At 40.6% G+C, this 12,825-nt stretch overlaps 1 protein-coding gene across 2 annotated transcripts in view; it reads right to left on the bottom strand.

Moving 5' to 3' along the window:
* Positions 1 to 12,825, bottom strand: part of GNPTAB (N-acetylglucosamine-1-phosphate transferase subunits alpha and beta) — a 114,252-nt gene that overhangs the window by 46,472 nt on the left and 54,955 nt on the right. For both annotated transcript variants that reach the window (XM_089651805.1, XM_089651806.1), the window contains one exon: positions 5,986 to 6,147. In XM_089651805.1, the coding sequence (XP_089507931.1) occupies positions 5,986 to 6,147 (162 nt within the window). The remainder of the gene's footprint in view (positions 1 to 5,985; positions 6,148 to 12,825) is intronic.

Consider the following 12,825-nt stretch of genomic DNA (forward strand, 5'->3'; position numbering starts at 1 on the left):
CTGTTGTACTCGTGAGAAATGAAGGGGAAGAACTCCCCAACCTTTTTTTTAAAATGCAGTTTCACATAGGGGTGTCGATGCGTGGGAGTGCCTTTAAGAATCAATGGCCCGTGCTAAATCAATGAATCAATGGTCTGCTAAATAGGAGAGTGTTTCTGTGCAGGTGGAGGAATGTGTTCGATAATGTATGCATTCCTGACCTGCACATATACTATATTGCCAAAAGTATTGGGATGCCTGCCTTTACGACTTTAATGGCATCCCAGTCTTACTCCGTAGGGTTCAATATTGAGTTGTCCCACCCTTTGCAGCTATAACAGCTTCAATTCTTCTGGGAAGGCTGTCCACAAGGTTTAGGAGTGTGTCTATGGGAATGTTTGACCCTTCTTCCAGAAGCGCATTTGTGAGGTCAGGCACTGATGTTGGACAAGAAGGCCTGGATCGCAGTCTGCGCTCTAATTCATCCCAAAGGTGTTCTATCGGGTTGAGGTCAGGACTCTGTGCAGGCCAGTCAAGTTCCTCCACCCCAAACTCACTCATCCATATCTTTATGGACCTTGCTTTGTACACACGTGCGCAGTCATGTTGAAACAAGAAGGGGCCATCCTCAAACTGTTCCCACAAAGTTGGGGGCATGAAATTGTCCAAAATGTCTTGGTATGCTGACGCCGTAACAGCTCCCTTCACTGGAACTAAGGGGCCAAGCCCAACCCCTGAGAAATAATCCCACACCATAATTCCCCCTCCACCAAACTTGGCACAAAGCAGTCAGGCAAATACCGTTCTCCTGGCAACCGCCAAAGCCAGACACATCCATTGGATTTCCAGACAGAGAAGCATGACTTGTCACTCCAGAGAACACGTCTCCACTGCTCTAGAGTCCAGTGGCGGCGTGCTTTACACCACTGCATCCGTCGCTTTGCATTGCACTTGGTGATGTAAGGCTTGGATGCAGCTGCTCGGCCATGGAAACCCATTCCATGAAGCTCTCTACGCACTGCTGTTCTGCTAATCTGAAGGCCACACAAAGTTTGGAGGTCTTTACCTATTGACTCTGAAGACAGTTGGCGACTTATGCGCACAGTGCGCTTCAGCATGCGATGACCCCGCTCTGCCTACCACTTGGTGGCTGAGATGCTGTTGTTCCCAGTTGCTTCCACTTTGTAATAATACCGCTAACAGTTGACCATGGAATATATAGTAGCAAGGAAATTTCATGGATGGACTTACTGCAGGTGGCAACCTATCACGGTACCACACTTGGATTTACTGAGCTCCTGAAAGCAACCAATTCTTTCACAAATGTTTGTAGAAGCAGTCTGCATGCCTAGGTGCTTGATTTTATACACCTATGACCATGGAGGTGATTTGAACACCTTAATCCAATGATTTAGAGGGGTGTCCCAATACTTTTGGCAATACACTGTATGTAAACCTAGCCTAAGGGCCAAACAAAATCAATCACGGATGATTAACAATTTTATTTGGCGTAACAAACGCCCTCGTTTTACTTCATCTGTATTATACCGGTCGCAACGGGCAGGAGGCCTCGGACTCCCCAATTTTTGGCTTTACTATCTGTCGGCCCGCTTCGCACAGCTATCACAATGGGCAACTAATTCCCAGGTCCCTTGGATCAGATTTGAATCTCAGTCTATACAATCATTCTATCTACCAGGCATATTATGGACAAAAACTCCCCCCCTGCTCGTTATTGACCTATAATTCCATTGTTGCCCAATCATTGATGCTTTGATCCCGATATAAACTTATACTAAACTTGTTTCTTCTATCTCACCAGGTTCATAATTTTTTGGCAACCCAAATTTTATCACAGCATTGTCATCTCCACAGGCATTCCGTTGGTGGTATGATAGATCCTTTATCAGGTTATCTGACTTTCAAAGAGGAGGATCTTATATCACTTTTGAGATGCTACATATACTTTTCGATATCCCGCTTCGAGAATATTATCATTACCGACAGATTAGACATTTTTTAATCCAACATTTTGGTCTGACACCTTCATCTCCGATTTCATTTTTCGAATGTATTAGCCGTGACTCTCCTAGGTTCAGGGGTCTTATTTCAGATTTGTATCGCCAATTTTCGGTTACTACCTTTCTCTCACCCCCTCTTTATAGACAAAAATGGGAAGTGGATAGTGGTGTCACTTTTTCTGATGAGGATTGGGATTCCATGGTGGATAATATATGTACAGTTGCAAGAAAAAGTATGTGAACCCCTTGGGATTACGTAGAGTTTTGCATGAATTGGGCATAAAATGTGCTCTGAACGTCATCTAAGTCACAACAATAGAAGAACACAGTCTGCTGAACATAATACTACACAAACATTAGATGTTGCCATGGTTTAATTGCACATAACATGTAAACATTCACAGTACAGGGAGGAAAAAGTATGTGAACCTTTGGACTTAATAACTGGTTGACCCTCCTTTGGCAGCAATAACCTCAACCAAACGTTTCCTGTAGTTGCAGATCAGACCTGTACAACGATCTGGAGTAATTTTGGACCACTCCTCTTCACAAAACTGTTTCAGTGTAGCAATATTCTTGGGATGTCTGGTGTGAATCGCTCTCTTAAGGTCATGCCACAGCATTTCAATCGGGTTGAGGTCAGGACTCTGACTGGGCCACTCCAGAAGGCGTATTCTGTGCTGTTGCAGCCATTGTTTTGTTGAATTACTTGTATGCTTTGGGTCATTGTCCTGTTGCATCACCCATCCTCTGCGGAGCTTCAGTTGGCGGACAGATGGTCATACGTTTTCCTGCAAAATGTCTTGATAAACTCTGGAATTCATTTTCCCATCAATGACAACAATCCGTCCAGGCCCTGAGGCAGCAAAGCAGCCCCAAACCATGATGCTCCCTCCGCCATGTTTTACAGTGGGGATGAGGTTTTGATGTTGGTGTGCTGTGCCTTTTTTTCTCCACACATAGTGTTGTGTGTTCTTCCCAAACAACTCAATCTTGGTTTCATCTGTCCACAGTATATTTTGCCAGTAGTGCTGTGGAACATCCAGGTGCTCTCTTGCAAACTTCAAACGTGCTGCAATATTCTTTTTGGACAGTAATGGCTTCCTCCGTGGTGTCCTCCCATGTACTCCATTCTTGTTTAATGTTTTCCTTATTGTAGATGTGTCAACAAAAAATGTTAGCATGTACCAGAGATTTCTGTAAGTCTTTAGCTGACACTCTGGGATTCTTCTTTACCTCATGCAGCATTCTGCGCTATGCTCTTGCAGTCATTTTTACAGGACAACCACGCCTAGGGAGAGTAGCAACAGTGCTAAACTTTCTCCATTTGTAGACAGTCTGTCTTACCATGGACACATGAACATCAAGGCTTTTGGAGATACTTTTGTAATCCTTTCCAGCTTCATGCAAGTCAACAATTCTTGATCGTAGGTCTTCTGAGAGCTCTTTTCTGCGAGGCATGGTTCACATCAGACAGTGCTTCTTGAAACCAGTAAACCCAAAACAGGTGTGTGTTTTTTAAGGGCAGGACAGCTGTCAGCAACACATCCAATATCATCACACTGATGGGAGTCAAGGTTGGCTCACTCCTGGCTCCAATTAGCTCTGGGAGAAGTCATTAAGCTAGGGCCTCACATACTTTTTCCTCCGTGCACTGTGAATGTTTACATGTTATGTGCAATTAAACCATGGCAACATCTAATGTTTGTGTAGTATTATGTTCAGCAGACTGTGTTCTTCTATTGTGACTTAGATGACGTTTAGAGCACATTTTATGCCTAATTCATGCAAAACTCCACGTAATCCCAAGGGGTTCACATACTTTTTCTTGCAACTGTAAGAGCTCTCGATCTCTTTCTGTTCGTGAGATGGCCCTCAAAGTATTAACCCGATGGTATTACACCCCATCTAGACTACATGTCATGTTTCCAGGGATGTCCCACCTTTGTTTCCGGGGCTGTGGCCTGGCTGGTACCCTAGTGCATATATTTTGGGCCTGCCCAAGCCTCTCATTGGTGTGGCACAAGATCTCTGAAGTGGCCTCTGCTGTAGCAGGTGCCTCGGTACATCTGTCTATGCAGTCCTGCCTACTGGGAGCGCATATCTCGGGAGTTCAGACTGAGGTTATGAGGCTAATCAATACCATCTGTATATCCACCCTATGGGCTATTGCCCTACACTAGAAATCCCTCACGGTACCATTGGCCACAGTTCTACATAGAATTGATGCAGTGATGCTCATGGAAAAGATTCATTATTCTTTACTGGATAAGATGCACTTATTTGATAGAAAATGGGAACTTTGGAGAACTCATAGGCATTTACTTATGATTAATGACCGCTCAGGATTTGATTGAATAACTCTTTTGGTAGCTATATAGCTCTGTCTACCTCTCTATCTATATTGCTCATGTACTTATTTTCTTTTCTCTATTTTTTTTTCCTTACATGATTGTACCTTTTGGAATGTATACTACAGATGTGTCTTGTTTCGGTTTACATATTCTACCTGTTGCTGTTATGACAGCCTACTTCTTAAAAAATAAAAACTTTGTAAACAAAAAGAACTATAAACAACACCTTAAGACTGTCCATGTTTGAATAAGCAGATCTTTTTTTTTTTTTTTTTACACAAAATATATGCAATACCAATGCACTCATGATGGAAAACAGTTTGAGAAAAGTTATCTTAAAGTGATCCTAAAGGCTTCATTTTTTTTTTAAACAAAAAACAAGTCTATACTTACCTGCTCTGTGCAATGGTTTTGCACAGAGCAGCCCAATCCTCCCCGCCAATACTCCTGGGCCCTCCCCTGCTGAGTGCCCCGAGTGAAAGTCGCTTGCTCTGGAGGCACACCTACATGCTCATTCAAGAGCCCAGCTTTGTGTGTCCATAAAACACACAGAACGGGGCTCAGCCCCATCCCAGCTCCCTCCTCACTTGCTACGACTGACAGCAGTGGGAACCAGTGGCTCCCACTGCTGTCTCTGAGCCAATGAGAAGGCAGAGAACAGGGACAGCAGCCGCTCTTGTGTACATCACTGGATCAGGCTAGAGTAAGTATTAGGGGGAGCTGCGGGTGGAGCGGCATACTAAAGGTTTTTTACCTTCATGCATGAAGGAAAAGCAGTGACTGAATCCAATAGCCAGCAGTGAAGGTTCCTTCATCCTCGCCAAACTGAATCTACAGTTTCACTTTCACTTACAGGTCTTTTTTTCCTGCCCCATGACTGGATAAAGAAAGAAGAAGCAATAGACTAATGACTCTGATGTCTCATCTTATTAGCATTTTCCTCGCATTGCAGCATACCTGATTGGATCCTTGTGCTGCTTCTTGCTCCTCAGCTCTGACCTCTGCTCTAGAGAATTTCCAGTGAGATGCAAAAGGATAACATCAAGCCAATTCAGTTACTTACACTGCTTCAGCTTTAACATGCCAGAAAAGCAATCACAGCACAATATATGTAGTAGCAAGGCTAATTAATAGCAAGACAAAAGATGATTTCATGGCTACATTGCATTTCATTGATTGCGTGGCTTGATGATACAGTGTGTTTGAATAACTGATGAGGACATGTAATGTCTAGCATAGGCTAAAATCATTACTTGCCGCTCTGCACTTGTCATATTTGAAGCTCATGGCCATACGTCTTAATAATGTGTAATGCTTCTTGACACGGCAGGAGAATGTTGCTACCACGCATAAACAAGTGTTGATTGCTCCTTTGACCCTGTTTAAGAATATTTTGGTACTGGCTTTGAAAAGTGCACTGCTCAGTCCATTTATCTACTCTCATCAGTTGGATGACTTTTAAGAAGAGAGGTGTAGATGTGCCAGGCATGAAAATAAATCTGTGACCTTTGAGCCCTTTAATTATATCCAAGGTAGCTGTCAATTAGCATTGCTTTCTCTTAAGATGTGAACATCCATACAGCTAAATACCCTTCTTGGTGATCTGAGGAGGTAGCTGCCTAATTACATACCTGACTCACAGCACTGAGATCCCATAACAAGTAAGCTGGATTGAGTGTCACCTCTTTTCCTTCTATAGTCATGTTTTTCTTTGCTTGAATGTTTAACTCATGAAAGTCTTTGGGATTGTTCAGTTGCAAAAGTGCTACACTTGCTTCAGAGTACAGCTGCACCTACAGGGGATGAAACAATCAATCAGTTCATTAATATTCTGTGTATTGATCTGTCAAAAAAAAAAAAATGACTCCACATAAGATATTTAAAGAATCAGTATCCACATTGAAAGATGCATACTAATAGCCAGAATTGCCCACTGGTGTCCTATGTCTCTTGAAGACTTATTTATTTATTTTATTTATTTATTTCAGGTACTTATATAGCGCTGTCAATTTATGCAGTGCTTTACACATATATTATATTGAACATTCACATCCATTCCTAACCCTCAAGGGGTGTACAATCTAAGGTCCCTAACTCACATTCATACATACACATAATAGGGCCAATTTAGACAGGATCCAATTAACCTACCAGCATGTCTTTGGAGTGTGGGAGGAAACTGGAGCACCCGGAGGAAACCCACGCAAGCACAGGGAGAACATGCAAACTCCATGCAGGAGGCGCCATGGTTGGGAATCGAACCCATGACCCATTTACTGCAAGGTAGACGTGCTAACCACTAAGCCACTGTGCCGCCCACTAGAGATTATTATAGAGATTTCTGCAACATAGCCCACATCTCCCTGAAGACCCACTCCTTCAGCTGCAGAAGGATAGTCCCAGTGTTCCTAAAACTTCCTCTTTATGCAAAAAAACAAAACTTTAAGAGACAGAGAGAAAATTAGGCCTTATTTAAATGGCCCTAAAAAAAACGCATATACAGCGTCTTTTGTTCTGAATGCAGCCATTCACACAGGTGTGTACACAAGCTGCTTTCAAATCTGTAACACAGAATCCAAAAATCTGCATCCAAGGACATGTGCTTTACACACTTACGTGAATAAACTCATATACAGTTGTGTTCAAAATAATAGCAGTCAGACATCACTAACCTGATCAATCACTGTTTTTGGTAGAAATGATATTTCTACATGGCAAATAATTTACTAGCAGGTGTAGTAGAGTAATAGAAATCCAACAGACCCAACAGTCATGACATGCATGCTGCTGATTCTGTGTAATTGAATCACTAATTGAAAGGGGCATGTTCAAAATAATAGCAGTGTGGAGTTCTATTAGTGAGGTCATTCATTCTTTGAAAAACAGGTGGCAATTATTGCCCTTATTTAAGGAAGGAAGGCAGCAAATGTTGTACATGCTGGTTACAGTACATTTCTCTCTGAAATTCTGAGGAAAATGGGTCGTTCCAGACATTGTTCAGAAGAACAGCGTACCTTGATTAAAAAGTTGATTGGAGAGGGGAAACATATAAAGAAGTGCAGAAAATAATAGGCTGCTCAGCTAAAATGATCGCAAATGCTTTAAAATGGCAACCAAAACCTGAAAGACGTGGAAGAAAGCAAAAAACTACCATTCGAATGGATAGAAGAATAGCCAAAATGGCAAGGACTCAGCCAACAATCAGCTCCAGGAAGATCAAAGAAGGTCTAAAGTTACCTGTGAGTACTGTTACAATTAGAAGACGCCTATGTGAAGCCAAGCTATCTGCAAGAAGCCCCCGCAAAGTCCCACTGTTGAAAAAAAGACACGTGCTGAAGAGGTTACAACTTGCCAAAGAGCACATTGACTGGCCTAAAGAGAAATGGCGCAACATTTTGTGGACTGATGAAAGTAAGATTGTTCTTTTTGGGTCTAGTGTCCGGAGACAGTTTGTCAGACGACCCCCAAACACTGAATTCAAGCCACAGTACACTGTGAAGACAGTAAACCATGGTTGCGCAAGCATCATGATATGGGGATGTTTCTCATACTACGGTGTTGGGCCTATTTATCACATACCAGGGATCATGGATCAGTTTGAATACATCAGAATACTTGAAGAGGTCATGCTGCCTTATGCTGAAGAGGAATTGCCCTTGAAATGGGTTTTCCAACAAGACAACGACCCCAAACACACCAGTAAACGTGCAACATCTTGGTTCCAGACCAACAAGATTGATGTTATGGAGTGGCCAGCTCAATACCCGGATCTTAATCCAATAGAAAACTTGTGGGGTGACATCAAAAATGCAGTTTCTGAGGCAAAACCAAGAAATAGAGAAGAACTGTGGAATGTAGTCCAATCATCCTGGGCTGGAATACCTGTTCACAGGTGCCAGAAGTTGGTTGACTCCATGCAACACAGATGTACAGCAGTTCTCAGAAACAGTGCTTATACAACTAAATATTCATTAAGTGATTCAAAGGAAAGCAAAATCTTCAAACATTTTTCAGTTTATATAGTGAATGTTTGAGTTTGTAAAGAAGAATACAAACACTGCTATTTTTTTGAACAGTCTAATATTCACTTTTCTTCAATTTTTTTAGAGGAACAACACAAATGTGATATATTTTTCTTCATGTTTTGATTTGCAATAGAATGTGTAGTGTTCCCAATGCATTTGTGTGTATGGAAATAAAAGCTATTAGAAGGATTTTGAACTTTATTCACTTATTTCAACACACTGCTATTATTTTGAACACAACTGTATATGCACTTGTAAGCACGTAAATAAAGTCTAAATAAAGTGAAAATATAAAGTATGATAAAAAACAAATTATGTATGCATGTGCATCTTTACGCGTTTAAATGCATCTGTGCACAAGTATTTTACTGATCAATACACAGAAACTTTTCATCTAGAAAACACATGTAATAACATTTTTCACAGCCTTTCAAATGAAATCTAAAGGCCATAGCTGGGAAGCATACCTGAAAACCGCAGATATCTACTAGCTCTTAATGTCCCTGCAAGATATAAGAAATTTGTGGGCAGCTTAAAGTAGATCTTAACTACTTAATTGGATGACATTCAGTATGCTATGGCACTCATGGCATTTAGCCACTGTGCTGCCCGAAGAAATGTCCTCAATGAAGAGACAAGAACAAACAATGTTCCTTCTCCTGACATCACAGGGACAGGAAATGATGTAATATCTCTCCACTGGGGTCACAAACACACTAAAAAAAAATACAATTTTAACTGTTCCTCACAGTAACCAAAACTAAAATAAAAATGATTGCTAGAGATTGGCTTTAAAGTGGAATGCCACTGTTGGGCCATCAATGGTATATAGCTTGTTATGAAGTGGCTGATCCCTCAAGTGTTGCTGGTACCCAGAAGCTTTGCCGCTTCATTATTATGCATGTTTTCTGCTCACATTAGATGCTTCCCCTCATTGTGCATGCATTGTATTTGTGTCTGAGCTTTGAGAATGCTCAGGCACATACAGTTCCTCTCCTCCCCCATCAGCCCTCAGGGGGATCTCCTCCCCCAGGTAACTAATGAAAGGAGCACTGCTGACTGTTAGAAGTCACAAACCCACCTATAAACAATAAAAAAGTAATTTTATTGCCATTTTTAATGATTTAACCACATCAATACCGGGCACTTTTACCCCCTTCCTGCCCAGGCCAATTTTTAGCTTTCAGCGCTGTCGCACTTTGAATGACAATTGCGTGGTCATGCAACATTGTACTCACATGAAATTTTTATCATTTGTTTTACAGAAATAGAGCTTTTTTGGTGGTATTTAATTGCCGCTGAGTTTTTTATTTTTTACTAAATAAAACAAAAAAAAACTGAAACGTTTGAAAAAAAACCCCACTTTTCTTCGTTTCTGTTAAAAAATTTTGCAAATAAATAAGTTTTTTTCTAAATTTAGGTCAAAATGTACTCTGCTACATTTCTTTGGTGAAAATAATAAAAATAATAATTTTCTAAATTTTCTAAGATTTTTAAAATGTTTTATTACATTATTTTTCTTCTTTTTACTATTTTTTTTTTCAATACACTGTGACCAAAGCAATACAATGTTACCATAGTGAATATTAAGTATTAATCCTCCTGCGCTTCAAATGGATGTGTGATAACCTAAAAAACTGCTGACACCCAATCCAATACCTTTAGGTGCATATACTCAAAAATATAAATAAAGCGCTACACCATTTTATTTATAATGTTAACATAGTAACACTGAAGTACTCTGGGCAAGTGATCAGGATTTTTCTTTTTTTTTTTTTTTTTTAACACATTATGATTGCTAATACCAATGTATTTGCATTGATATTTGCAATCATTGTTACTGAATTAAACTGATTCATTCAATCTTTTGTTGTGATTAGCTGTGATTGGGCAAAGTTCATCACATGGGCTGTGATTGGCCCTGTCTATATCATGTGACTGCTTTGACCAGTCACAGCTAACAACATAATTGTATACAATGGATGGCATGACAGGAAGCCATCCATTGTATACAATTGACATGTAATCTGCTGCGATTGGTCACAGCGGTGACATGACACTGGCAACGGGCCGGTGTAGTGATATGTCATTAGCTGAGCCGGTAACAGATCGCGCCGCTGCGCAGCCCCATGAGCGGCTCGTTTTGACAGGACGTCATATGACGCCCAGTCACAATGGCAAGTGTCCCGCACGGCTGTCAATCTGCTATAGGCCGGGCGGGAAGGTGTTAAAAGCAATATTCTAGGTATCATTTCAGCGGGTATCAGATGCCTTTCAATACACTTTATGAATAGCAACATTCTAACATTATGACAACAGGCCAGAATCAACAGACATTTTACATAAGATGTGTCAAAAGAAATCTAATAACAAGACCATCTCAGACTTTTAAAACTACAAAACCAAACGTGCACTGTGACTGTTACTTGAGATTGGCAACATTTTACATCTTGTCATGGGGCAGGGAGTACAGGCATCCAAACTTCTATAAACAGAACAACATTTGCATTGAGACTAGCAGACAATACGCCGGGGAGCAGCTGACTGTGGTGTAATATTCCCGTCATCTGGAATGAAGTCTCCTGCTATCCAGGAAGAGCAACTGGACGGGTGAAGACATGACACGACCATATTACATTTCACTGGGACAGTCACCAATTCTAGCAGAAAATATCTGAAAAGTACAAATATAGCAGCGTATCACCCTGCCTCTTCTTTTATCAGAAAACGGTGATAATCCATATCAAATGTTTCGATATTCAGAGACTCACCAAAAAACTTTGCTGTCAAATCCTGGATTAGCAACTTCTACTTCTGTGGTGCAAACCATGCTAACAGATCTGTGTTAATTGTCATGTTTATTGCATCGATGATGGACATGATATATCAAATAATTGTATATAATACAGTGAGCTAAAATAACATACTTGCAGCACATTCAGGGACATCCTCATAAGGAGACTTTTCTGTATGCTGAAACAGTGATGGGTACAATTCTGGCCTGTGATTTTTAGCACAGTGCTGTAAACAGCCCACATACTGTAGAACGATCAGCCATAACTTTATGACCATGTGGTGAGTGCACACCCGAGAGGGGGACACTATATTATTTGCACATTTGGAAAATCTGAATTATCTTGGGATAAATAAGGACTTTTTTCACTTGTATGAGTTTTCACTTTGCACTTATGTTTATGATATTTTGCACTACTGAATCACTTAGAGGAAATTTTCTTTACACTGATTTATTAGAAGTGACAGCAATAGATTATATTTTAACCAAAAACAAATGCAAAACGTGTCGCGCTCCAATAATATATATGAAATATGCTCAACAAACTTATTCATAAACAATTAAAAATTCAAAAAACCTTTTAAAAAAATTTCTTTAAAAAAATGATATATATAACATATGTGTGTCCTTCAAAAACTGCGTGCTTATTTTAAGACACAATCCGTGCTCTTTTTACGTGTCTTCCTCTAGTGCAGTGTTTCTCAACTCCAGTCCTCATGGACCCCCAACAGGTCATGTTTTCAGGATTTCCATTATTTTGCACAGGTGATTTGATCAGTTTCACTGCCTTAGTAATTACCACAGCTGTTTCATCTGAGGGAAATCCTGAAAACATGACCTGTTGGGGGTCCATGAGGACTGGAGTTGAGAAACACTGCTCTAGTGAAACATAAAAAAAGTCCACAAAAACTTTAATGTATGTGCTCCTTCACCAGTGTGCACTCACCTGATTTATATGACCAAACCGTTAAGTGAGGTCATAAACAGCTTGTGTCCCTTTAACCTCTTGCCGTCTGGCAGCTGTATATAAACAGCTGGATGGTGGCAGTCCAGGGGCGGGTTGTCGTTCATAAACAGCGCCCGTCATTTTGGACTGTGCGCGCTTCCTGGGAGCGCGCAGCACCGCAATCTGGTGCCCGCTGTGTCCTTTGGACACAGTGGAACAGTGATCATCGTACGGGACCTATGTGTGAGGTCCTGATCATGTGATCACTGATTGGCCAATCAGTGATCACATGCAGAGTAGTAAGCAAAATGTCACTTCTGACATCATTGCTTACTACTAGTGAAATCTGTGAATGATCAGAGGTCACATGGTACAAGGCTATTCATAACAGCTTTGTACCATGTGACAAGCTGTGACCAATCACAGCTCACACAGTAGTTCTCAATGGCTGCAAGAATGCAGCCAGAGAGAAGGAGAAATGATTGCTTTTACAGCCTTTATGGGTGTAAAAGCAATCAGTGTAATGAAAAAAAAAAAATCTTCATCACCCCCCACAAGTAGTACAGTGTCATCATGGTGACACTGTACTGATAAGGTGACAGTATGTAAATAAAAAATAAAAAAAACATAACTAATAATATAAAAAAATTAAATAAAAATGTAAAAAAAAAAGTTTCAAAATTATAATTTTTGGTTATAAACAAAT

Source organism: Staurois parvus, unplaced genomic scaffold, assembly GCF_062004578.1.
Source record: "Staurois parvus isolate SC_StPar_1 unplaced genomic scaffold, SC_StPar_1.0 ptg000025l, whole genome shotgun sequence".
NCBI lineage: Eukaryota > Metazoa > Chordata > Amphibia > Anura > Ranidae > Staurois > Staurois parvus.